At 36.1% G+C, this 27,552-nt stretch overlaps 1 protein-coding gene across 1 annotated transcript; it reads left to right on the forward strand.

Annotated features, from left to right (window-relative positions):
* Window positions 1-15,088: 15,088 nt before the first annotated feature.
* LOC147410305 (putative disease resistance protein At1g50180) lies at window positions 15,089-27,090 on the forward strand. Its single transcript, XM_086457790.1, has 6 exons — window positions 15,089-18,300; window positions 21,512-21,768; window positions 23,592-23,917; window positions 25,215-25,603; window positions 26,159-26,794; window positions 26,934-27,090. The coding sequence occupies exons 1-5, from the start codon at window positions 15,547-15,549 to the stop codon at window positions 26,765-26,767; spliced, it is 4,335 nt and encodes a 1,444-aa protein (XP_086313916.1). The 5' UTR covers window positions 15,089-15,546; the 3' UTR covers window positions 26,768-26,794; window positions 26,934-27,090.
* Window positions 27,091-27,552: the final 462 nt, after the last annotated feature.

Here is a 27,552-nt window from a genome sequence, read left to right on the forward strand (position 1 = left end):
ATGGATCTTCTATGTGCATAAAGCTTGCGTATCGTGATTCTTTTAACCAGTTGACGTTTGTCAGCCAGTTGACGTCATCCACTCCTAAGCATTGCTGATAAACAATTGCTTTAGAGGTTAGTCAACTAACTGGACAAATAGTTCGTCGCATGGATCTTCTATGTGCATAAAGCTTGCGTATCGTGATTATTTTAACCAGTTGACGTTTGTCAGCTAGTTGACGTCATCCTCTCCTGATAAACAGTTGCTTTAGAGGTCAACCAACTAGCTGGACAAATGGGTCGTCGCATGGATCTTCTACATTCATAAAGCTTGCGTACCGCGTTTCTTTTAGCCAGTTGACGTTTGTCAGCCAGTTGACGTCATCCACTCCTAAGCATTACTGATAAACAGTTGCTTTAGAGGTTAGTCAACTAGCTGGACAAAAAGTTCGTCACATGGTTCTTCTACGGATGAAACTATTGCCCAACGTGCAAACTTTGATGCTAAGGAGAATGGTGAAATTCGATCTTCTCAACAAGTTTTAAGTAAGAATGCATGCATTGATCATTCTTGTCTTGAAGCAAATCGTATTCCTAGCAAACAATTGTCCGAGGAATGCATCAATGAGGCGCCCCCATTTGATGTTGGTGAGGAGACTGGAGATGGTTGTGCTGCTGATGCACAATGTGGAGAGCCTATGTGTTTGAGTCTTCAGGTCGATAAGCATGATGTTGTGCCTCCTTACACAATGGTCTCTAAGAAGGCTCCCTGTGATGGTGAGAATGTTGACATAAAGTCTAGTCTGCTATTTGTGCCTCCAAGAAGACGTCGAGCATAGGTGATGGTATCACCGCTCAAGCACAACAATCTGAGCCTTTTTGGGGTGCCATCGATAAATCAGATAAAGTGGTTGCTTCTAAAGGATTGGCCAACTGTGAAGAGTTGTCCACATCATGAATATGTCACGTGACAAGTATTCAATAAACTCACTATAAAAAAAAAAATTAGAAAAGAAAGAAAAAGACCTCACCCATTGTTTTTAAAGAACAAAGTTACTTTATTTAATCAAGTTATCGCCCCTAGATAAAAGTGGAAACATGACCTGGCACAATCTTCTTAAGCCTGCAAGCACAACAAAGCATCACCTAGTTGAAGATTGGAGTTGCCACGTTATTGCAATAGAAAATTGGAGCCATCAAATTAATGCAATAAACTCAAAGCAGATGAGAAATCTGTTGTAGCTGCTACTGTTGATGACCACTGTGACGTTTCCAAGAGCTCTATCCTCCCTCGCAACCTTATTGCTGCCAGCAAGTTAGTGGCAAGAAAAAAAAAAAACCAAGAGAGTTGGTTGTTGGAATGTTGGATAATTGCATCAACATATTAAAAAAAAAAAAAAAAAAAAAAAAAAAAAAAAGGGAAAAAAAGAAAGAGAAAGAGAGAAGAATAGGTGAATTGATTATGATGCTGCAACTTTATTGGAAATTGATAAACCACCAAGGGTCATCTTTAGGGATGAGTTTTCAAACCCAAAATCCAGTTTAATCGTCACATTAAATATATCTCATCTCGATCCGTGATGATTGTCGTTCTGTCAATGTGCTCACTGCCCTTTGCTGATTTCCTCTTCTCCTAGCACTCAAGAGGTTGTCGAAAGCACCATGAAATACAATGAAAAATCCTATTGGTGCAGCCACACATGTTGTAGTAACTTCTGTTGAAGACAATGAGTACCCCAGTTGCAAGGATTAGCATGCCAATATATCTCATCTCTGCTGTTGTGATTAAAGTGGATTAACCCATTCAAAGCTTCCATGATCTATGTTCATTATGGTGAGGAAGCAACTCGATCCCAAACCTTATTGTTGGCTAACGTGGGCAGTCCATCAAAAAAAAAAAAAAAAATTTTTAAGAAGAAGGAGAAGGAGAAGAGGTTACCTGTACACATGTATCACTCCAAAAACCGCTGTGTTGCTGCAACTCCCTTTCAGTAACCAGCCATCAACAACAGCAGCCGTGTGCTCTGTTTATAGGAGCAGCTATGTAGAAGAAGCGTCCTTCTTAAACCATCCGTCGGTCTTTGAGTAGAATCAGAAGAAGAAAGATGCATACATGTACGTTTCTGCGTAGCGAGTAGTTGCCAATGAAAGAGTAGAGTAAAGAAAATAAATAGATAAAGAACATAGAAGAAGTAGAATTGGAAGAGGAGTGGAGTCTAAGTTGTTGAGCGCAGCAGAGACGTGAAAAAAAAGGAAAATGCTGAAATGAGTTTCATTAAAACGTGGGATGTGCACATAACCATAGATGTGCTTCCTCGCGATACGAGTAAAATCCATCACCGGTTCTATATGCAGGTCCACTTCATAATTGCGAGAATTACCGTAATTCTGTGTCACCCCAGCACTACTCAAAAAGTAAGATGCTGAAATCTGTTTCATTCGGATTCTTCATGGGTAAAGACTAGCCTTACCAACTCAAGATTCCTTATCTTACTAGGATTGTTGAGCTCGCCTAGCGACATCCAAGTACATGATCTGATCTAATAGGGCTGTAGAAGGCAAAATTCTTCGAATTTTTACAAAAAAAATCGGGCTGATATTCAACCAATTTGAAGCCCATTGTGAGTTGATTTAACTTGACTCAGTTAAAATTGAAGCTAATTGGTCATAACTCATGGATAAACATTTTATGATTCAACTCGGATTTTTGGACAAACTCAAGGCGACATCTTTGTCATGGGTAAACATGAGTTGAATATAACTGTACAGCGTTTTTGACAAGTCTTTGGTTTGCTGAAGCTAAAAAAAAAAAAGGTGGGGGAAGAATGGGGTTTTGATTCCATACATCTCACATACACAAACCATATATGTAACATTGTAATAATGTTAATGTGGATGGGTTCAAGAAAATGATGAGATGAGGGATTGACCCCATACATCTCAATACACCAAGACTTTATGGGCAAGGGTGTTATTGATGGAAGGAAATGAGAAAATGGGGGCTTATCCCATACATCTCGAAGGTACTAAGTTGCAAATCAAGAACACAATTTTTGAGTTTGAATACTCGGAGTGTTTATCTCATGCACCTCAGAGACACTACTTTATGAAATTGGATATCGTGAGGTTCATAAATCATTACTTTCATTCCAAACTCATGGGCCGAAAGAATTCCAATTTCCAAGGCCCATACTTAAATCTACAGCAAATCTTTGAAAGATGCATACTCACAATGTTCTTCAAATTTTGACACTCATAATTTTCAAGTTCAAGTCCTATACAAAGTAAATATGATTAATAGCTACGGAAGTGGACCCAAGTTCTCAATGGAAAAATGGAGGCATCAAATATATCTATATTTGTCAATAGTGGCACCCTCATCAAAAGAATCAAGGGTACATTATCGTCCGATATACTTCCGACAAAACACCCTTGAGGGGGCATTTGTAGGCATCAAAATTTAAACGGGCCCCTACAGCCTTCTAAATTAACCAAAAAACCCATCAAATCAACATTGGGCTCATAAATCTAAATTGGGTATCCGTTAATCGGGACGGGCCTCATATGGTTTGGATTTGGGTTTCACAGATAAAACCTATGATCCAGCTAAATCAAGTGATCCACATATTAAATATTGGGCCTTATACCTAAATAAATGAGTTTGGCCCAATAATAATCCATAGAATCCTTAAATGGGATTTGGACAAATTTAGCCTTCTAACTAAATCAATTAAACCTCTTTAAGTTGGGGTATAATTGGAAAGCTAAATTATTTTAAGTCTACAAATACAAGAGCCTCTCTCATTGAGAGGGGATCTGGATCACTTTCTCTCAGAAGATAGAAGCTCTCCCTCTAGAGAAGAAGAAGCTCTCAAGTCCTCCTCTAGAGACAAAAGCAAGGTTCTTCAGAGATCCAGACTCCGACTAAAGAGAAGATCAAGCATAAAGCCCTTCTCCGGAATCCAAGCAACCTTCTCAGCCGATAAAGCGCGAAGCCCGGAGAGAAGAAGATCTACAGAAGCCTCTACAGAAGATCAAGCACAAAGCAAAGCCACCGTTCAAGCAACCTTCTTAGCCGATAAAGCGCGAAGCACGGAGAGAAGAAAAGCTACATACGTCATCACTATTTTTGTATTTGACTGTTAATCAGAAGAAACATTGAGATCTGTATCTACTTTTCATCAAAAATCAATAAAATCATTTGCGATCATATTTCACGAATCTCGAGGTAGATCCGTTGAAATTTATTGTCGACAGATCCAAACTAAAATCCGTGAGATTTCTGATCGTCGGTTTACCTATGGTATTGAAGCTATTGGAGGAGGAAGCGGAGAAGTGTCAAAATCTGCAAAGGAAAGGTTGCGCGAGTGGAGACGAACTTCTCCTTGTGATCATGATGATGAAACTCAGGTTGTTGGTTTAGTGAACCATGTAAATGCATTAAAAGATCGACTAATTGGACAGCCACCACGACGATGTGTGATTTCCATCATTAGAATGGGTGGTTTGGGAAAAACCACACTTGCTAAAATGGTTTATAATTGCTATGAATCTAAGCGCCATTTTAAATGCCGTGTTTGGGTTTATGTGTCCCAAGTATATGACATTAAAGACCTTCTGCAGGAAATTGCGAAAAAATCCATGGGTATCGAAAGAGATGCCTTACAAAAGATGAATGAAGAAGAATTGGAAAATAAGATCAATGGGTTCTTGAAAAAGTGGAAATATCTGATAGTCATGGACGATGTATGGGAATCCAACGTATGGGATCGTCTAAAATCTGTTTTTCCAAATACAAATAATGGGAGTAGAATAATCTTCACTACTCGCAACAAGGAGGTAGCTTCGCATGCTGATCCAAAAATAGTCTCTCATGAGCTACAACCTCTAAGTAACGATGATAGTTGGGAGCTATTTATTAAGAGGGTTCTCTCAGTAGAAGAAATTACTCTTCCAAAGGAGTTAGAGGCAATTGGGAAAAGCATCGTGGAAAAGTGTGGGGGTTTACCTCTTGCAATTGAAGTATTGGGGGGTTTCTTATCGAGGAGAGGCAAAAGCTTTGGTGAGTGGTCTAAAGTGCTTGCCCGTGTAAATTGGCTACTCAATCAAGACCAAACACCATGCTCACAAATCTTAGCTTTGAGCTATAATGACTTGTCTTTCTATCTGAAATCATGCTTTTTATATCTTGGCATATTTCCTGAAGATTATGAGATCTCTGGAAGGAATTTGATAAAATTGTGGATATCAGAGGGATTTATAAAACCACGAGGTGATGAAGTAGCCGAGGACATTGCGGAAGATTACTTGGAAGAGTTGGCTAACAGATGTATGATTCAAATAATAGCAAGGAGGCCCAGTGGCAGTATAAAAAAATGTTGTATCCATGATCTTTTGAGAGACCTCGCAATATCGGAAGCAAAGAAAGTTAAGTTTTTTCACATCCATCCCAATGCAAATTCTTCTTCTACATCTTTTCCACAATTGAACAAGTTTCGTCGACTCTCTGTGCATCCTACCATCCATAACTTTTCTGTGGACCATTCCCATCAATATATTCGTTCTGCATTTTATTTTCTCCTATTGGACCATAAAGTTCTTTATGGTGTGATTCATAGTAGTGTGAGTTTTGGTTTGCTTAGAGTGCTTCATATAAGTGGCAATGGCCATCTGCATAAAGATGATTACCCCGACTTGCCTAAGGCAATTGGGAAACTCATTCATTTGAGGTTCTTACGTTTAAGGTATGTTCGAGTGAAAATGTTTTCATTGACCATAGGAAACCTCAAGAATCTACAAATCCTAAATCTGGAATGGACAAACGTCAAATGCGACCGTGATGCAATTTCGAAGATGGACCACTTGCGACACTTGAAGCTTTGCACCTTTGATGAATTACGATTGGATCCGCCAAGTGGGAATGGCTCTTCTTGCTCTTCGACGAAGAATCTTCAGACACTATTGGTGCTATTTATAGATGAGCAGAGTCTTGTGCAGGATGGGTGGGACAAGTATACCAACATCAGAAAACTGCGCCTATTTAGTGATTTAGAGTCAAAAGTAGAGGCATTAGCTGGGTGGATTGCCAAATTGGAACACCTCGAATACTTGTACTTGGATTTTACCAAGAAAAGTGAAATAAAGTTTAGGGATCCAATAGAAAGGTTGAACATATTTTCAAGGAATCGTTTCAATCTTTACGAGCTTGTTTTGAAGGGTGTATGGATTGAAAAGCTACCCGACCCTTGTGAATTCCCCTCCAACTTCTCCTACCTTTCCTTGGACAAGTCTATGTTAGGAAAAAAAACGTTCCTAATGCTAGGAAAGCTACCAAACCTCAAGTTTCTCATGATAAGGAACTCTGCTCTTCAAGTAAAGGATATAATTATTCTTCCTGGACGGTTCCCTCAGCTTGAAGAATTGCTATTGATGAGGATAGATGATTTGGAGGGACTGAGAGTGGAGAAAGGAGCGCTGCCATGTCTTAGAGAGTTGAGTATTAACTTTTGTTCAAATTTGAAGGTTATTCCAGATGGATTGCAGCATATAACCACCCTTCAGAAGTTGGATTTAATAATGCCTTACGAATTCATTTCTCGGGTCAGGCGAAATGTGGGAGAAGATTGGGAAAAGATTGCGCACGTGCCCACCATTCGAGCATTTGGGGTTTGAGAAGATGTGAATGTTGCAGGACAATGCTTCTATGAGGTTTAATGTTTAATTCCAGTTATATATTATGTGTCCTCTATGGTTGTAATGAAGTTCTTTTCTTTCTCCTAGGTTATCTTTCAAGTAGTTTAAGACTTCATGTTGTATTTGGTTGGTTTCATTATATAATTATAAGTCCTTATGATTTTAGAGGTTGAGATGCCAAAGATTCCCAACACCTCTAAAGAAATTGCATAAATTGATCCCTAGAAAACAATTGATCGATCTCTAAGAAACTTTTTCATTATCTCTTTATCTCAATTGTCTGTTTGATGGATGGCATTTTTAATAGTAATTTTTTCGTCCTTCGATTTCTTGGCTAACAATTCAATTTCAACCATGGTTTCAAAACGCATTGAGTCGAATTGAAACTTGACCAAGCTACTCAAATTGACTCACCTGGATTGGATTTCGAGGTCAATGGAACAAATTGACCAACAACCGTGGACAGTTATGAGGAATTTCAATACAGCTTGTTTTCAAGGAGATAAATTTAGAGGGATCCTGCCCTGATTAGAAGCATGGACTCGATTAACAAACCAAATAGGTGGCTCAAGGCTTAGACCCATAGCGCAGTTGATTTGACCCATTGCAAAACAATTTTGAGGTCATGGGTTCAAGTCAAGCTTACTTCTAATAAATCATATGCAGTTGACTTGGCAAGGGCACATAACCATAGATCTTTTCCTTTGGGATACACGAGGAAAAAGATCTGCGGTTCTGTGCCCTTGCCACATTAGCCACATACAGACCGCGTAGCATATGATTTACTGCGTGCATTCATTATTATTCTTCTCATAAATGGATGTTAGATTACAAGTCTTCCCTCAAACACAATATTTGCCCAGACAACACTGCCCCTAGCAAATTCAACACCCTTATCAAAATAAAGGGGCATCATCAATAGGTCATCACCTTTACAAGATCAATGTATACAAACCATGATTTTAGAACTCAAAAAAACTCAATTTGAATGTCCATTGGATCGAATCAACCTGAATTTATCATATCTTGATTTGGATGAATCAAATATAAATATATTGAATTTATAAATATTTTTTAATATTTTAAAATAAATATAATATTTATTTTTTTGTTTTTCACAAAATATATTATATTTAGTTAATAACTTAACCCCAAGGGGTTGGCCTAGTGATCAAAATCGCACGAAGCAATGAGCTCCTTGGGGTCAACCTCCAGGCTCCAATTAACCCTCGAATCAACCAATTACACATAGGGCTTCCTGAGGGGGCGGTGCGTGTGGCTGTGGGATTAGTCTCACGCCCAGGGGGTACCCAAAATAAGATGACTTGGTCGAATTGGTGAGATGACTCAATGCCTGCTAAATTGTTTTGGCAAGTGCATTTCATCGAGTTTTTACACTGATTCACCATGAAATCCAGCTCCATAAAAAAGTATGCCAAGGAAACCGTGTATCCCGAGAATTATAGATCTATGGTTCCCAAACATGTCATGTCATGTCAGAGGTGTCGATGATTGAGTATGCCACGTGAGTACTTCAGATTATCACGACCCACAAATATTTGACGTTACGAAAAATGGGTGTTAAGCTGATGAACCCAATAGCACAATGCCATGTGTATTGAAAAATAGAAAAGATGATTGGCATGTGCTGCGAAAATTGGGGAGAAAATTGAGCAAATATGAAATTCTTGATGTTAGTGAATTGGAGCAAGTTTTATTGGTAATTTCTTGGCATTCTAAACCCTCTAATTTGTGCTCCTTGTGAGGTGTGAAGTTAGCTACACATGTGTTCATCCATTTTACACTACATTTGACGTTCTCTTTCAGACCCAATGACCCATGATTATTGAACTCACCTTGTAAAGGAAGTTATTTTAATCAGTGATAAATGGGCATTGTGTTTCAGCTTTATTTCTCTTCATGGAGTTTGTTATTACTCTTCATGGGCTTTTAGCCAATCTATTGGTATTGATCAAAAAGCCTATGATCAGAAACAAAAATGACTTGACATGTTGGAATCCTTCAAAAGGTAGGCCAAGCATTCATATGTGAGGTCTAAAATAATCAAGAAATTGAGGAAACTACTTTACTTAACAAGAGTTAGAAAAAAAAGTAAGTAAATCAGATGGATGCCTTGGCTGACAGAGTTTGCTTCGTTGCATCGGAACAAGAATTGGGTTCGAGTAATTGTAGCAAAACTCGACATTTTGGCATCACAATATTTTCTCCTTTCAGTCTTCACGCTAAGTATATTGTTACATCAATTGCGGCCCATAGCGACCCAATGTTTTTGGATTTCAATCTACTCGTTCTCTTACGGTGAACTATTCATCTTAATTCATTTGAAAATGATAATTTACAATTTTCAAAAATAAGTTTTATCTTTTTTTAAAGTGGTATTTATATTCCCTCTTTAAATAAACATATAGAAATATAACTATTTTAATAAAATGATGTTTTCTTTCAAGATTTGGGGAGATGATGATTTCTGAATTTCAAATCTTTGTTGACATCAAAAATTGCCCACAAGGCCGTCGAGTGCTAAAATAAATAAAACGAAACAGGGGATATGTATACTATTATATAAAAAGATGCTAAATAACATTTTTGATTTCAAAACACAGATCATTTCAATTTTTACAGTTTTGTTCAAATAACTTATTTTTTAAAATGGTTAATTACTGTTTTTAAAATTAAGATGAAAAGTTTATTGTTTCGGTAATTTTCAATTTTTGATGCATGCTTTGGTAAATTATCCAATAAAAAATGCATCACCAATGAACAAGTTCTTCTAGGCTATTGAATTCATCAAACTCATGGCGGCTAGTAGAGAATTAGAATGTAATACATTGTGGTAAATTGTATTGTGATACATGTGGAGGGATAACATCATCTCTCATTTGGATCGTTCATTTGCTTCATAAACACATATCCCGAGATAGACTCGTGACATTATTTAAAGATGACTCTATCTTGTTATGGAAGAATTCCAATAAAGAGGATCCTACTCCTTTTATGTAATTATTAATTTGAATAAAGGATATTATGATCAATTGTAATTTAACTATAATTAAGATTCTTTTTAAATTTTTTCTATTTAAAGGCCTTGAAGCAATTGTAAAAGGGGAAAGAGGAGAGAGGAGAGGAGGAAGGGGGGAGGCCGAGGTGAGGAGATTGTGTAAAAAACTCATATTTATAGTGAAACAGCTTCTAAATTCGTTAACGTAAACATATTTACCGAATCACATAAAAAATCCTTGTATTATCTTTTTTTCATATTTTTTATATTATTTTATGGATTTAAAGATGAAATCATGATAGAGGTCGATTTATCACAAAATCAACCTCCACAATATACAATATTAAATTTTTTAGGAGTAGAATATCTTTTGAAAATTACTATTGCCACACCAACTTTTATTAATACCATACCAATTGTGTATAATTCTTTGATGATTTATATAGGAATTGGTGTGTCATTAATAAAAGTTGGTGAGGCAATAGCAGTCCTCTATATTTTTTATGAGATTAAATTACTCATTTTGAGTTTGTTTCTGCTTCGGATTTTGCTAGACATGTATGTAATGGATTTCAGACATGTACTATGAAATCGAAATATGACCCATTATAGGATCCGAAAAGATCAAATATGGATCAATTGTAGGATCAAAAACCTGTTTTACATCTACCAGATCTAACTCAAAGCCAATGACAGCCAACACCCAACAAATTGGTCGATTTTTTATTAATAGATTTACCCGGCAGATCTAACTGTTGTATTTCTATTTTAAAATCTCCCTTGAATTTCTGACAACTCCAACAGAACATTACTTTATAAAGTTTGTTACCCAGAAAAACTAAGAGTGGGGATCCCCCAAAAAACATGGGGACTAGCCTAAAGATGTTGCATTAGTCAAAAAGTAGAGAATTGAAGATCAACTTGACCTTTAAATCCTATTGTTCTGAATATGCTTATTGTATCATTAGCATTTGTAATAGATCTATTCTCCTGAGAATTATTATGACATTTTCATCCTTCAATATGGCCTAGTTGATCGTGGTGTTGTGATGCACGGTGAGATTCTTATTAAATGAAATGGGCATAATGGTACAATATCATGCCAAACTATAAAAAAGAAAAGTAAAATAGGGAAAAAGTTAAAAATTAAAAGTTCCTTGATTAGTCGACCAAAATTGAATATGAATATGGTCTTAGTTAGAATGATCTAAGTCTTGATAAATCAGATTTTAAAAATCCAAATCAGAATATTGATATATTTGAATCCAACCCGGATCCAACCATTTTATGGTCTAGGTTTTGTGCTCCATCATCTCAATTGCTAAAAAGTGAAGAATGGTAAAAACAAAGGGTAAGGTTATATGGTTTTGCTAGAATATGGGCTGACATACACATCAATGTTTGATATATACACGCATTGAAATCCCTATTTCTAAAAGTAAGATAAAGGTAAAATTAAAGATAAAAGATTAATGATAAATGGAGAAACTATATATATATATATAAATCTAATTAATAATTATTTATGAAAAAGTATTATTTTTTGTAAAATTACAAAAAAGAATCAAAATTGGCACTTGAAATAGCGCAATTTAGTTTTTTGATTTTTTTTTTTAATTTCCATCACTTCAAGGGGCACAACTTTAATAATAATAAATAACTAAAAACCATTTCATCAATTAAAGTGGCATAACTTTTATTAATTGTTTTAAAAAATAATTTCGGCACTTAGAGTGGCACAAAAATTAGATTAATATTAAGCGACAAAGGTAAGAGAGAAAAAAAAGGGGATTCAAGAACAATCGATGGAGGTAATGATCCCTGCTACTCAATATAGGGAATGACCAAATGTAATGGGGGGAAGAATCTCCATGGGAGGTCCACAAGCAAGGAGAATACTCTAAGCTTCCAAAACCAAATATCGAATTCCCTCATTTTGATGGCGTGAATGACAAAGATGAGAGAGACAAAGAAATGGGGATTCAAGAACAATCAATGGAGGCAATGATCCTTGCTTAATGACTATGAATTTCTTTGGCATTCTAAGCTCTTACAAGTCATGAGATACCTCTTTCTATCTATCTCTTAAGTGGGATTAGAACATTCTAAGCTCTCAAGAGTCATGAGAACTTTTGATTCCTGACTTTTAACCATTTCTTAAAAGGAATTGATACATTTCAATCTCTCATTAATTAGGGATGCTTACAACACCTTGCCAGATTCCTATTCATTTCATACGAGGGCTCAAAACATTCTAACCCCTCACGAGTTAGAAGAACTTTCAATTCTTGACTTCTATCCATTTTTTAAGGGGTCTTGTCAACGTGTACCCTTGAAAAGCAATAAATACACTGGAATTAAAAATCTTAGGTTATTTTGGTGAAAACTAAAGTTTTAAGGGCATTTTTTTGTACAAAATCCAATTTCCAAAGTGCATTTATTGCACTTGACATGTTAACAAAATAATTTTTTTAAAAGAGCCGTGATAATCTCATACCCCATTTGGCGTACTCAATTGACGCCCCTGACATGACATGTGTGAGAACCGTAGATTTGTACTCCTCAAGATACACAATTGCACAACTACAAGGAATACATATCTACGGTTCTAGCACATGTCACGCCAGGGGGACTCGATTGAGTATGCCACGTGGAGGAGTCATATTATCACGATTTTTTTCAAGAGGGATTGAAACATTAAAATTCCTCAGGAATTAGGGAGACTTTTGGCACGCGCTGAGTCCTATCAATTTCTTAAGAGAAAACGAAACATTTTGACCTAGGGATTTTGGAGAACTTTCAATTCCTACATCTCCAATCCAAGTGAAGATAAGCTTAGTTGGTAAAAGTATATGGGTGATGGTACCATAGACATGTGTTCATTTTCCACAAGCATCGATTTATTAATCTCATTAAAAATAGGTTTTAACGATCTAAGAAAAAAAAAAAGTGAAGAATTTACAAATGGGAGTTTGATAATCTACAATCAAAATAGAGATCATTCAATTTCATGAATTGGTGTGTTATGACTAAAATTTGGTGCGGCAATAGAAGTTCTCTCATCTCTCTAGTTGTCTAATTTCTGACTAGATGATTGATGAAAAGCCTCATGCAGTTCAGGTGACCAATTCCATACCATGCCTGACCATTTGAACCAAACTCAATTGGTTCTTCTAACCATGGGGGTGATTACTCTCAATCAGATCTAAGTCCGAAACTGAACTAATTGATTAATACTTTTCTCATTTTTTATTTTTTAAATATGATCCTTTCAGTGAGGATGATGTTTTACCTCCTGAATAATTTTATTATGGCTATGATGCTTGCAAATTTTGCTTAAAAATCAGCTGTTTAGACTTTAGATACAAGTTGAAATATAAAATATTTTATTAGGTAATCACTCAGCAAAATAATTATGATTTTGGGAGGAAACAATGACCAAGTAAATGTTGAAATCAGGTGCAATCAATCAACTAGAAGGGTAATAAAGTCTTCCAGTCCAATCCTCTGTTTCGTGGTAAGATCTTGAAAAATACAAAATTTTGAGAAAAAAATGAGTGCACAAGTCAAGGAATTTATAATTTTGCTAATTAATAAAAGATTGAAATCAAATTGAGGAACACACATAACATTACAAAATTTTGAGGAAAAAATGAGTGCACTAGTCAAGGAATTTATAATTTTGCTAATTAATAAAAGATTGAAATCAAATTTAGGGACACACATAACATTATTAAGACATATTTTATTTAAAAACACCATTTGGCAAACGGACCGATTAATCATAGGTGAAATAGAGAAAGCATTAGACAAAGAATAAATAGATGGCTGAAGTAATATGATCAGATACTCCTGCACCAACAACCCAAGATTAAAAAGGAGAATTTTAAGAGAATATGATGCATCATGTTATGATGATGATGATCTTCTCTTACAAGAATTAAAACCATAAAGAAAAATTACCTTCTCTATGTTGAAGTATGGCTCAAAATCATTTAGGCCTAGTCTAAGTGTGTATGTATTTTTGGATTGCTTCAAGGTACCTTGGGGTGGGTTTGTAATTTATGTAAGTGGTCAACTTATGTGGTGTTTCTAAAAGAGGTTTTATTTTTTTTTATTGTAATTTCAAATCTAAGCTTTTTATAGAAAAGAGAGTAGAGAAAGAAAGAAAATCTAGAGAGGAGAGGTTGAGATGTTTGAAAAGATTGATATCTGGAAGAAAGTGAAGTTAAGTGATAGAGGTGATTCCTTTTATAGATTTTTCTATTTTTTTTATAGTAAAATTGAACTCCAATGCTTATATTTCCATGGACGTAACCTTTGGATGGATTAGGTAAAATCTCGTGTTGTAGGTATTGTGTTCTTACTTCTTCTTTGTGTGATTATTTATCCTCTTTCCATTTACTACTATTAGTTGGTTTATCTTTAATTGTCATTATCAAACAAGGTCTTCGAAGATATAACATATAAAGTATTTGGTGAAATACTCAATAGGTGTTTGATCAAATTACTAAGTGAACTTCACAAAAGTGTCCACATACATATACACAATATATTAATTGTGGGTTGAGTGGTGTTCAAATTGAAAAGAGATATTAACTTGCTTATCATAATCGATGATGCTAACACTCCTGGTAAGAAATAAAATATCCTTGCAATCTTACTATTCATGTTTTGAAATTTTCTCTTTCTCCAATGTAGATCTAGTCTTGGAACTGAATCAATTGAATACTTTTCTCATTGACTTCAAAAGTCGAGCACATTTTTTGAAATTTTCTCTTTCTCCAATGTAGATCTAGTCTTGGAACTGAATCAATTGAATACTTTTCTCATTGAATTCAATGATGTTGAAGATGAGGATTAGGTATTAGTCGGCTTCAATTTAATGCCCTTTAGGTCTTTCCCAAGTTGTGTAAAAGTTTGGTATTAGTCGGCTTCAATGGTGAAAATCTTAAATTACAATGTAACGCCCTTAAGATCTTTCCCAAATTGTGTAAAAGTTAGATATTAGTCGGCTTCAGTTGTTAACAAACAAGTTGAAGTATAAAAGATTTTATTGGATGATCACCAAACAACAATTATGTATTATTTAGATTGAGATTATTAATTAGACTCAGGATCCAATATGGTGTACCGTTCCTATAAAATAATTTAGGTAATGCTTTAGTTGGCTTGGGCTTCTAATTAAGCCGTTCACCCAGTCCAGTCTGTTTGAATCGGGAGTGGATCCTCTGTAGCCCATTTCTCTTGTAACTCTTGTTCTACAGTCCATAGAACACCAAATTCAAGGAAAATAACATCACAGCGCTTTTGGATTCGTGGTTTAAATCAGATTTGAAAAAAAAAAAAAACTTAAAAAAAAAACACTTATATTTAAATGATTAGATGCAATCATCTTGAAGGGGTGGCACACCGTCAAGCATTGATATGGGTTACAGGAGAATTGCAATTCCAACTAAAACGTGCCACATAGACACCTAACGCTGTACCATTGTGGATCACGACTCAATTAATTAATATTATTTTGTGGGGGAAATAACCATGTAGTTGCCAAATATATGGTGCCATCTAAGGAGGGTTGTATTATATGAATATGTTGTAGTCTACGTGATTGTTACAAGTTAAAATATTATACAAATTCTACAAGATAGATGGACCTATATCTCATGAGGTCGTTCATGTTCAGAGGTACAGCTAACCCACCCAAAAAAGTGATCCTACCGATGATTTCTTTCCATTGGATTTGATGTTTCTAGCTTTGGTTTTAATGAGCTCCTCTTAGATTCTTGTGTTTGGCTTATTGTCCTCGTTTCATTCTTTCCTTGCCTAAAGAAGGAGAAGAAGAGACTATCCATGGCTCTTGAAACTGTTGTTTCTGTGGTAGTGGTGAAACTTGCTGATTTACTTATCCAAGAAGCAACTTTCCTTAGTGGCGTGGGACATAAAGTCGAGTGGATCCAAACAGAACTGAGGCAAATGCAACATTTCTTACGAGATGCAGACGAGAAACAACAAAATGATTCAAATGTGAAGAACTGGGTGGAGGATATCAGAGACGTGGCTTTCGATGCTGAGGATGTGTTGGAGACCTACATCCTTAAGAGAACATTGCGAAAAAAAAAGAATTTTGTAAGGAGACATGCATTCATCTTCAATGGCTTATATACACATCATAAAATTTGCGTGGAGATTACACAGATCCAAAATAAAATCCGTGAGATTTCTGATCATAGGTTAACCTATGGTATTGAAGCTATTGGAGGAGGAAGCGGAGAAGTGTCAAAATCTGCAAATGAAAGGTTGCGCGAGCGGAGACGAACTTCTCCTCGTGATCATGATGATGAAACTCAGGTTGTTGGTTTAGTGAACAATGTAAATGCGTTAAAAGATCGACTAATTGGACAGCCACCACGACGATGTGTGATTTCCATCATTGGAATGGGTGGTTTGGGAAAAACCACACTTGCTAAAATGGTTTATAATTGCTATGAATCTAAGCGCCATTTTAAATGCCGTGTTTGGGTTTATGTGTCCCAAGTATATGACATTAAAGACCTTCTGCAGGAAATTGCGAAAAAATCCATGGGTGTCGAAAGAGATGCCTTACAAAAGATGAATGAAGAAGAATTAGAAGATAAGATCAATGGGTTCTTGAAAGAGCGGAGATATCTGATAGTCATGGACGATGTATGGGAATCCAATGTATGGGATCGTCTAAAATCTGTTTTTCCAAATACAAATAATGGGAGTAGAATAATCTTCACTACTCGCAACAAGGAGGTAGCTTCGCATGCTGACCCAAAAAGCGTCTCTCATGAGCTACAACCTCTAAGTAACGATGATAGTTGGGAGCTATTTATTAAGAGGGTTCTCTCAGTAGAAGAAAATACTCTTCCAAAGGAGTTAGAGGCAATTGGGAAAAGCATCGTGGAAAAGTGTGGGGGTTTACCTCTTGCAATTGAAGTATTGGGGGGTTTCTTATCGAGGAGAGGCAAAAGCTTTGGTGAGTGGTCTAAAGTGCTTGCCCGTGTAAATTGGCAACTCAATCAAGACCAAACACCATGCTCACAAATCTTAGCTTTGAGCTATAATGACTTGCCTTTCTATCTGAAATCATGCTTTTTATATCTTGGCATATTTCCTGAAGATTATGAGATCTCTGGAAGGAATTTGATAAAATTGTGGATATCAGAGGGATTTATAGAACCACGAGGTGACGAAGTAGCCGAGGACATTGCGGAAGACTACTTGGAAGAGTTGGCTAACAGATGTATGATTCAAATAATAGCAAGGAGGCCCAGTGGCAGTATAAAAAAATGTTTTGTCCATGATCTTTTGAGAGACCTCGCAATATCGGAAGCAAAGAAAGTTAAGTTTTTTCACATCCATCCCAATGCAAATTCTTCTTCTACATCTTTTCCACAATTGAACAAGATTCGTCGACTCTCTGTGCATCCTACCATCCATAACTTTTCTGTGGACCATTCCAATCAATATATTCGTTCTGCCTTTTATTTTCTCCTATTGGACCATAAAGTTCTTTATGGTGTGATTCATAGTAGTGTGAGTTTTGGTTTGCTTAGAGTGCTTCATATAAGTGGCAATGGCTATCTGCATAAAGATGATTACCCTGACTTGCCTAAGGCAATTGGGAAACTCATTCATTTGAGGTTCTTACGTTTAAGGTATGTTCGAGTGAAAATGTTTTCATCGACCATAGGAAACCTCAAGAACCTACAAATCCTAAATCTGGAATGGACAAACGTCAAATGCGACCGTGATGCAATTTCGAAGATGGACCACTTGCGACACTTGAAGCTTGGCACCTTTGATGAATTGCGATTGAATCCGCCAAGTGGGAATGGCTCTTCATGCTCTTCGACGAAGAATCTTCGGACGCTATTGGGGCTATTTATAGATGAGCAGAGTCTTGTGAAGGATGGGTGGGACAAGTATACCAACATCAGAAAGCTGCGCCTATTTAATGATTTAGAGTCACAAGTAGAGGCATTAGCTGGGTGGATTGCCAAATTGGAACACCTCGAATACTTGTACTTGGATTTTACCAAGAAAAGCGAAATAAAGTTTAGGGATCCAATAGAAAGGTTGAACATATTTTCAAGGAATTGTTTCAATCTTTACAAGCTTGTTTTGAAGGGTGTATGGATCGAAAAGCTACCCGACCCTCGTGAATTCCCCTCCAACTTCTCCTACCTTTCCTTGGACGAGTCTATGTTAGGAAAAGAAACGTTTCTAATGCTAGGAAAGCTACCAAACCTCAAGTTTCTCATGATAAGGAACTCTGCTCTTAAAGTAAAGGATATAATTATTCTTCCTGGACGATTCCCTCAGCTTGAAGAATTGCTATTGATGAGGATAGATGATTTGGAGGGACTGAGAGTGGAAAAAGGAGCGCTGCCATGTCTTAGAGAGTTGAGTATTAACTTTTGTTCAAATTTGAAGGTTATTCCAGATGGATTGCAGCATATAACCACCCTTCAGAAGTTGGATTTAATAATGCCTTATGAATTCATTTCTCGGGTCAGGCGAAATGTGGGAGAAGATTGGGAAAAGATTGCGCACGTGCCCACCATTCGAGCAGTTGGAGTTTGAGAAGATGTGAATGTTGCAGGACAATGCTTCTATGGGGTTTAATGTTTAATTCCAGTTATATATTATGTGTCCTCTATGGTTGTAATGAAGTTCTTTTCTTTCTCCTAGGTTATCTTACAAGTAGTTTAAGACTTCATGTTGTATTTGGTTGGTTTCATTATATAATTTTAAGTCCTCATGATTTTAGAGGTTGAGATGCCAAAGATTCCCAACACCTCTAAAGAAATTGCATAAATTGATCCCTAGAAAACAACTGATCAATCTCTAAGAAACTTTTTCATTATCTCTTTATCTCAATTGTCTATTTGATGGATGGCATTTTTAATAGTAATTTTTTCGTCCTTCGATTTCTTGGCTAACAATTCAATTTCAACCATGGTTTCAAAACGCATTGAGTCGAATTGAAACTTGGCCAAGCTACTCAAATCGACACCTGGATTGGATTTCAAGGTCAATGGAACAAATTGACCAACAACCGTGGACAGTTACGCGGAATTTCAATACAGCTTGTTTTCAAGGAGAAAAATTTAGAGGGATCCTGCCCTGATTAGAAGCATGGACTCGATTAACGAACCAAATAGGTGGCTCAAGGCTTAGACCCATAGCGCAGTTGATTTGACCCATTGCAAAACAATTTTGAGGTCATGGGTTCAAGTCAAGCTTACTTCTAATAAATCATATGCAGTTGACTTGGCAAGGGCACAGAACCATAGATCTTTTCCTTTGGGATACACGAGGAAAAAGATTTGCAGTTCTGTGCCCTTGTGACATTAGCCACATACAGACCGCGTAGCATATGATTTACTGCGTGCATTCATTATTATTCTTCTCATAAATGGATGTTAGATTACAAGTCTTCCCTCAAACACAATATTTGCCCTCTAGGATTTCAGACAACACTGCCCCTAGCAAATTCAACACCCTTATCAAAATAAAGGGGCATCATCAATAGGTCATCACCTTCACAAGATCAATGTATACAAACCATGATTTTAGAACTCAAAAAAACTCAATTTGAATGTCCATTGGATCGAATCAACCTGAATTTATCATATCTTGATTTGGATGAATCAAATATAAATATATTGAATTTATAAATATTTTTTAATATTTTAAAATAAATATAATATTTATTTTTTTGTTTTTCACAAAATATATTACATTTAGTTAATAACTTAACCCCAAGGGGTTGGCCTAGTGATCAAAATCGCACAAAGCAATGAGCTCCTTGGGGTCAACCTCCAGGCTCCAATTGACCCTTGACTCAATCAATTACATATAGGGCTTTCCGAGGGGGTGGTGCGTGTGGCTGTGGGATTAGTCTCACCCCCAGGGGGTACCCAAAATAACCGTTCACCATGAAATGCCTGCTAAATTGTTTTGGCAAGTTCATTTCATCGAGTTTTTACACTGATTCACCATGAAATCCAGTTTAGTCAAGTCAAATCAGCCATGTTTCGAATTGACACACAAGGGTTTTCAAATTATGTTAGTAGAACTCCTTATAAGAAAGTAAATCCATTTCTTTAAACAAATCAATTCAAGTTTTGATTAGATAGAAAGAGGGTTCGATTAGTAACCTTTTGGGTCAAGGCACTATGATCTCTTTTGGTCACACTAAGGATATCTGGTTTGGCTGAGTACACATTTGCTGTTAACAAATTTCTATGTTAAGCTGATGAACTAGTGGCATGATGCCATGTGTACTGCAATTTACTTACAATGGAAACTCATAACCGTTCTGAAATTCTCTCTCCACCAAGCAATCACTTTGATTTTGTGATACACGTGACATCATGCCATTGGTTCATCAACTTGACACAGAAATTTGTTAACAGCATGTGCTTGCCACCACGTAAAAATGTCATTTTGTCACACTCAAAAATGTCACTCCAGCATTAGTGTTTTTTTTGTACTTCCTCAGTCGGAGATATTAGATTGCCACACCAACTTTTTTTTAAGAACACTCCAAAGTGCTCTTAATAATGGCAATAGAATCTCTCTAATAAAATGACCAAAGCACCTGCGTCAAATGAGTTCTGTTTTTTCCATCTCCATCTCCTATGTCTGACCAATCGAATCTGTCTGGTCAAACTGGATTCAGTAGGTACCGGATCCAGGCCTGGTCCGGACCTGAACCAATTGAATACTTTTTTCATTTCTAATTGTCATCAAATGTGACCCTGTCAAACTGGTACTACAAATATCTTCAAGTCTTACCATATATTTTAAAAGTGCGCACGTCATGTGCCTCCTTTGTTGACTGTGATTATATGTTGAGTTGCGATGAATGCACGCGATTTTGATACGCGGCTGACGTGGCAAAAGCAAAGAATCATAGATTTTTTCATTAGGATACACGGGAAAAAGATGCGTGGTTCTGCGCTTTGCACGTCATCCGCCTACCAACGTCATGCATTCATCATTATTCTTACATGTTTTGTTGCTAGTCAATTTTGTTCATACAAGTTGCAATATAAAAATTATATTAATTAACTAGTTTGGACTTTTAGAACTTATGAGGTCATCTCTTCAAGTACAACTTACCCACCAAAATTGAACCATATTGATGATTTCTATCCATTGGATCTGATTTTTTTCATCATATATGAATGTATGATAATTTAAAGCCTTCATCTAAGTACCTTACAGTATGATCGAAATGCTATTTGGAAGTCATATATAGAGCAAGTTTTACTTACCCTTTATTTAATACAACAAAACCATTTTTTATAAAAAATATTCATGAATTATTGATTCCTTAGCTTTATGTGATTGTAATTTATCCCATTTTTTTCCTTCATCCTTTCCTTGAGGAAGAAGAAGAGAACATCCATGGCTCTCGAGGCTATTGTTCCCGTGGTGGTGCAAAAACTTGCTAACCTACTCATTCAAGAATCAACTTTTCTACGTGGTGTGAAAGACAAAGTGGAGTGTGTGAAAGTCCATGGGCCTAACTCATCCTCACAAAACCGGCTTGCAAGGAGAGGGTTGCACCCACTTTATACATTGCACCTCCCAATAGTACCCAGGCAATGTGGGACTATTCTAAAACGATCTCTCAACGCTTAGGCTGGAGACACTTGACTCTCCCCCTCCACGTAGGGCCGGAGATACTAAACCTACCCATCCCTAAGGTCACCCACTTTGATACCATGTGAAAGTCCATGGGCCTAACTCATCCTCACAAAAATGGCTTGGAAAGAGAGGGTTGCCCCCACTTTATACATTGCACCTCCCAATAGTACCCAAGCGATGGGGGACTATTTTAACAGAGTGGATCCAAGATGAACTGAGGCAAATGCAACACTTCTTACAAGACGCCGACGAGAAGCAACAAAAAGACTCAAATGTGAAGAATTGGGTGAATGATACTAGAGATGTGGCTTTTGATGCGGAGGACGTCTTCGATAAATACATCCTTAAGAAAACACAATTGAAGAAGAAGAATTTCATAACGAGGTGTGCTTTCATCTTCAATGACTTATATATCCTCCATAAGATTGGCATGGAGATTGAATGGATCCAAATCAAAATACACCAAATCTTAGATCGTCGATCAAACTATGGTATTGAAACTATTGGAGGAAGCGAAAAAGCATCAAGTAATGCAAATGAAAGAATCCTTGAGCAGAGACGAACTTCTCCTCATCATGATGAACCTTAGGTCGTTGGTTTAGAGAATGATGAAAATGCCTTAAAAGCTCGACTAGTTGGAGAGCCCACATGGCGATGTATGATTTCTATCGTAGGAATGGGGGGTTTAACTCTCGCTAAAAAAGTTTATAATTGCGATGAATCTAAGAATCATTTTGAATGTTGTGCTTGGGTTTATGTATCTCAAGTATACGATACTAAAGTCTTACTACGAGACATAGCGAAGAAGACCATGGGTCTTGAAAGAGAGGACTCACAAAATATGAAAGAAGAAGAACTCGAAGAAAACATTGTTGTCTAAATTTATGCACGCAAGTATACGTATCGAAACAAGTAATAAAGTGATAAGAAAGTATCGTTCCCACGAAGACTAAATATCAATCTATTGCTAATTACCAATTTATCTCAATCTAATTTTATCCAAACCAAAATAAAAATAGGATTTAAAACTAAACAAGAAAATAATGCAGATAATAAATTTGAAGTTTAAAATCAATGAGTGATGAAATCTAGGTTTATAATTTCCCCCAAACAATCCATTTGATTAAATTCTCCTTCCCTCTATAATAAATTAATCCACTATAATTGTCACCCAAGAGCACTAAATTCTCTACAAGCCTCTGTCGATGGTCATGTAAAAATACCCTTCTAAACTAACTCCCTATATGTCTATGAGAATTAAATCAAGAAGAATTCATTATGAATAGGCTCTCGTAAGGGATGCACACACAACGTGAGTATATGTCTATCTCAAATTAGCGTATGTTATTCTATCTAGGTCATGAACACAAAACAACTCTGTTGATATTATTAAGGTTCACCGAATCAATTCAATCAATGGTCAGTTAATTAAATCGCATTAAACATAGGATAAAATAAACAATCACATGTGAAATCATAGAAGAAATAAATAAAACTAATCAAATATCATGAATGGGTTCCATTATAACCCTAGAATAAAAATTAGTTCATCATTGAAAAGAAAACAAAATTACAAAAGTAATCAGCCATTCTTAGAGATTACAAATATTAAGAGAAGAGATAAAGTTCAGAAAGATAAAACTCAAAAGTCGAATCTTCAGTTCTCGTCCTCCTTCTCGATCTTGTGCCTCCAAGAAAAAACTCAAAACTTCTGTCTCCTTCTCCCCTTCTGTCCCCAGAATAAGACTTAATCGTTCCTATTTATAGGTATGGAGTCATTAGGGTTTAAGAGTCTCAAAATTCGTCTCTAATTCGGTCCTCAAAAATTAACGTGTAAAGCTGTAAACATAAGCAGGCCATGGCCTCAAAACATGTCATGCCGCGGCTTGTATTTTCATATTTCTGTTGTGCAATTCTTGAATTCCTGCCGCGGCCTCATTTTCTATTAAGTTGCAGCTTGAAGACTTTTAAACTTGTATGCTTAGCTTCCTTCTTCTAAGAGTGAACCAATTTAGATCAAGAATTTCTCCTAAACATTGCAAAATATCCTAATGTTCCATATTATTCCTAAACTGCAAAATAAGTATAAAAATCAAATAAAAACATATAATCACATAAAAAATATAAAACTAACTAAATTTAAATAAAAACAACTAAAAGACTCTAAAATTAACAAAATATTATATTTAAAAGTGATTAATTCGTAGGTATAAAACCTACTTATCAAATATCAATGGGTTCTTAAAAGAGCGAAGATATTTAATAATCATGGACGATGTTTGGGAATTCAATGTATGGAATGATCTAAATGCCATATTTCCTGAGACAAATAATGAGAGTAGAATAATCTTCATCACTCGCAACAAAGAGGTCGCTTTGCACGCTGATCCAAAAAGCCACCCTCATGAGCTACAACCTCTAAGTAACGATGATAGTTGGGAGTTGTTTACAAAGAAGGTTCTTTCAGTTGAAGAACTTACTCTTCCAAATGAATTAGAGGTAATCGAGAAAAAAATCGTCGAGAAGTACAGGGGTTTACCTCATGCAATTGTTGTATTGAGATTCAAAGATTCATTCAGATTAAAACCATAACAGAGTTTTGAAACAGATTGATTTAAAAACTAACCAGATTTATTGCATAAATGAGATGAAAATTAACTTGTAAATTAAAATAAAACAGAAACTAAAAGTTGAAAATAAAAGAAAGGGAGATTAGAGAGTTCAATGTAACCTTCACAAACCATCCATAATGTAAATTAATTCTGAATCTAACTCAATCCATGTAGCAAGTCATTGCTTATGGATGGGAAAGTGGAGCCGTTTAATCGTTGAATGTAACAAAGGATCATTCATGAAAATACTGATTTAATTAAGATTGCTTAACCTATATTTCAATTCTTCACAGAGTATAGTCATTCTTAAACTTATCTAAGTAATGACTATCAAAGTTTGACTCATAAACATAAGCTAAGGGATCTAATCAAAGGAGAATTTATAGAATGATTAACAAGACAAGCAAGAATAATGAATTTAAACTACATTAAATGGATGGATTCGCTCTAGCATTATTGAACTTTCTAAGGAGATTCTAGCCATTCATTGCAAGGATTATAATTGCAGAAAATAATAAAAGAAAAGAGGAGATGGGTGAAGAAGATGAAGATGCAACTTGGTTCATTCTTGAATGGATCTCCAAAAGAGTTACAATAATAAAAAGATGATAAAATCACTCTTGTTGTTCTCACTACAATCAAAAGCTCTCTCAAAAAAGAAAATTACAGAGAATTAAAGAAAGAAAAATCAAAAAAATTATAGAAGAAGAGAGCCCTTCTCTTTGAAATCAACCTTCCAATTTATAGCATTCGTATTCGGGTTGATTTGGCGGATGATTTGATTCGAAGGACCCATTCTGTTACAACTACCAAAGCTTCTCGAACATCTCATGCAAATCTCAAGGAAAAATTCCTCGAGATCACCGTGGAGCACCCAAGCCCAACCGTAGCGCGGTGACGTGGCGTCCTTTACAGCTCATTTTCTATCATTTTTCTCCTTTTTGCACGCACATTATAACCGACTTTGTTAATCTTTTGGCAACTTTCACATACGCTTTATTTATATGCATTTAACAATAATATCTCATTAGCTCTATTAATTTGGATAAATAATTTAATTTTGTAATTATTTATAGGAACTAACAATTATATGATGATAATCTTAGTGTAATTACGGTCCCAAAATCGAATAATTGGGACCTTATCAGGGTTTTTTTAGCATGGCGAGGCAAAAACTTTACTGAGTGGTCTAAAGTTCTTCCTCGTGTAAATTGGCAGCTCAATCAAGACCAAACACCATGCAAATCTTAGCTTTGAGTTATAAAAACTTGCCTTTCTACCTGAAATCGTGCTTTCTATATCTTGGCATCTTTCCTGAAGACTATGAGATCTCTGCAAGAGAATTGATCAACCTGTGGATATCCGAAGGATTTGTGCAACAACGAGGTGATGAAGTAGTCAAGGATGTCATGGAGGACTATTTAGAAGAATTGGTTGATCGATGCATTGTTCAAGTAGCAGTAAGGAGGTATTCTGGGAGTATAAAAAGATGCCGTATTCATGATCTTTTGAGAGACCTCGCAATATCAGAAACTCAGAAAGTTAAGTTTTTTCACATTCATCCTAGTGCAAATTATTCTTCCACTTCTTTTCCACCATTCAACAAGGTTTGTCGACTCGCGGTGCATTCTACTATCCATAACTTTTCTATGGAGCATTCTCATCGATATATCCATTCTGCATTTTACTTTTTATTATCGGAGCATAAAACTCTTTATGGAGTCCTTCATAATTGTTTGGATTTTGGAATGCTTAAAGTGCTTCATTTAAGTAACGACTCTTATATCAATAAAAATGATTATCCTTACTTACCCAAGGAAGTAGGGGAACTTATTCATTTGCGGTACTTACTTTTAAGATATGTTAAAGTGAAAAAGTTTTCATCGACCATAAGCAAACTCCAAAACCTATAATTCCTAGACCTGAATTATATAGAAACCAAATGTCGTCATGATGCTATTTCCAAGATGGACCACTTGCGACACTTGAAGTTGGGTTTCTTGGAAGAATTACAATTGGATCCACCAAATTGGAATAGCTCTTCTTCTATAAGGAACCTTCAAACACTATGGGGACTAGATATAGACAGAAATTGTCTTGTGAAGGATGGGTGGGACAAGTATACCAACCTCAGAAAGTTGCGACTTCTTGGTGATTAAGAGTCACAAGTAGAGGCATTAAGTGGGTGGATTACCAAATTGGACCACCTGGAATCCTTGTATTTGGATTTTTCCAAAAAAAGGGAAGAAAAGTTTATGGATCAATTTCAAAGGTTGAACATATGTTCAAGGAATCACTTCAATCTCTACATGCTTTATTTCGAAGATGTACGGATAGAAAAGCTACCCGACCCTGGTGAATTTCCATTAAACTTCTCCCACTTAACATTGTACCATGCCATACTTGGAGAGGAAACCTTGCCGACGCTCCAAAAACTACCAAACCTCAAGTTCCTCAAGATAAGTAACTCTGCTCTTGAAGTTCAGCATATAAATTTTTTTTCCGGAGGGTTCCCTAAGCTTGAAGAACTGCTATTGATGAGGCTAGATGATTTGGAGGAATTAAGGGTGGAGGAAGGAGCGCTACTCTGTCTTAGAGAGTTGTCGATACACAATTGTTGGAGTTTGAAGGCTCTTCCAGATGGATTGCAGCATATAAACACCATCCAAAAATTGTATTTGATAATGCCTGATGAATTCAATGAGAGGGTGAAACCAAATGACGGAGAAGGTTGGGGAAAGGTCGCGCATGTGCCCACCATTCTCACATAATCTAACACATTTCCAAGCCTTTTGTCGGTAAGTTTATTTTCTTCTATTCCCACCTTGCCTTAAATCCTTTTCAAGTGCATCATATATCATTCATTTTAAGCTTTTCAATTCATCATCTTCTCTATCTATAGTCTCAATAAGAACTTTTGTTTTTAAAAAAATGCAGGTTGAAGATGATGTGAATGTTGCAAAGGTCTATGCTTGGATGGGTTTAATGTTGAATTTCATTTGTATGTTTCAGGTCTTGTATTGGGTTTAGGCTTTGTTATATAGTAGTAAAGGCTATATATGTGGTTGTATTGAAGTTCTACTTATTTCTTACAAGTTAGCATCTGAATTGAAAGATCACTTCAATACAACCACATATATAGCCTTTACTACTATATAACAAAGCCTTTGCAGAATTAAAATGACTAAAATGTTTTAATTCTGGAAATAGTAACTCACCGTTTGCAGAATTAAAATGACTAGTCTACCAAACACTTTGTGCTTCCAAGAAGGAAAATGAGCTTAAATGGTGATTTATACCTATAGATTCAATAATTTTATGGACGGTATGAATGATAGACGGTAGGTCCAAACACATGATAGTTTCACCACACCATATATATGGATTAGTAAGCATGGTTTTAATGAGTTCAGTAACTTGATCCTGGCGGGATTTTAACCCAGGTCTCTGGTATCATCACCCAAAGACTTTATCAACCAAACTAACAGGCACCCTCTCTCTCGCTAAAGTGTTATGTCTTATATGGTCTAAAAGTTTCGAAATGTTTTTTTTTTTT

The sequence above is a fragment of the Akebia trifoliata genome, chromosome 1, assembly GCF_017979445.1.
Source record: "Akebia trifoliata isolate Shusen 1 chromosome 1, ASM1797944v1, whole genome shotgun sequence".
NCBI lineage: Eukaryota > Viridiplantae > Streptophyta > Magnoliopsida > Ranunculales > Lardizabalaceae > Akebia > Akebia trifoliata.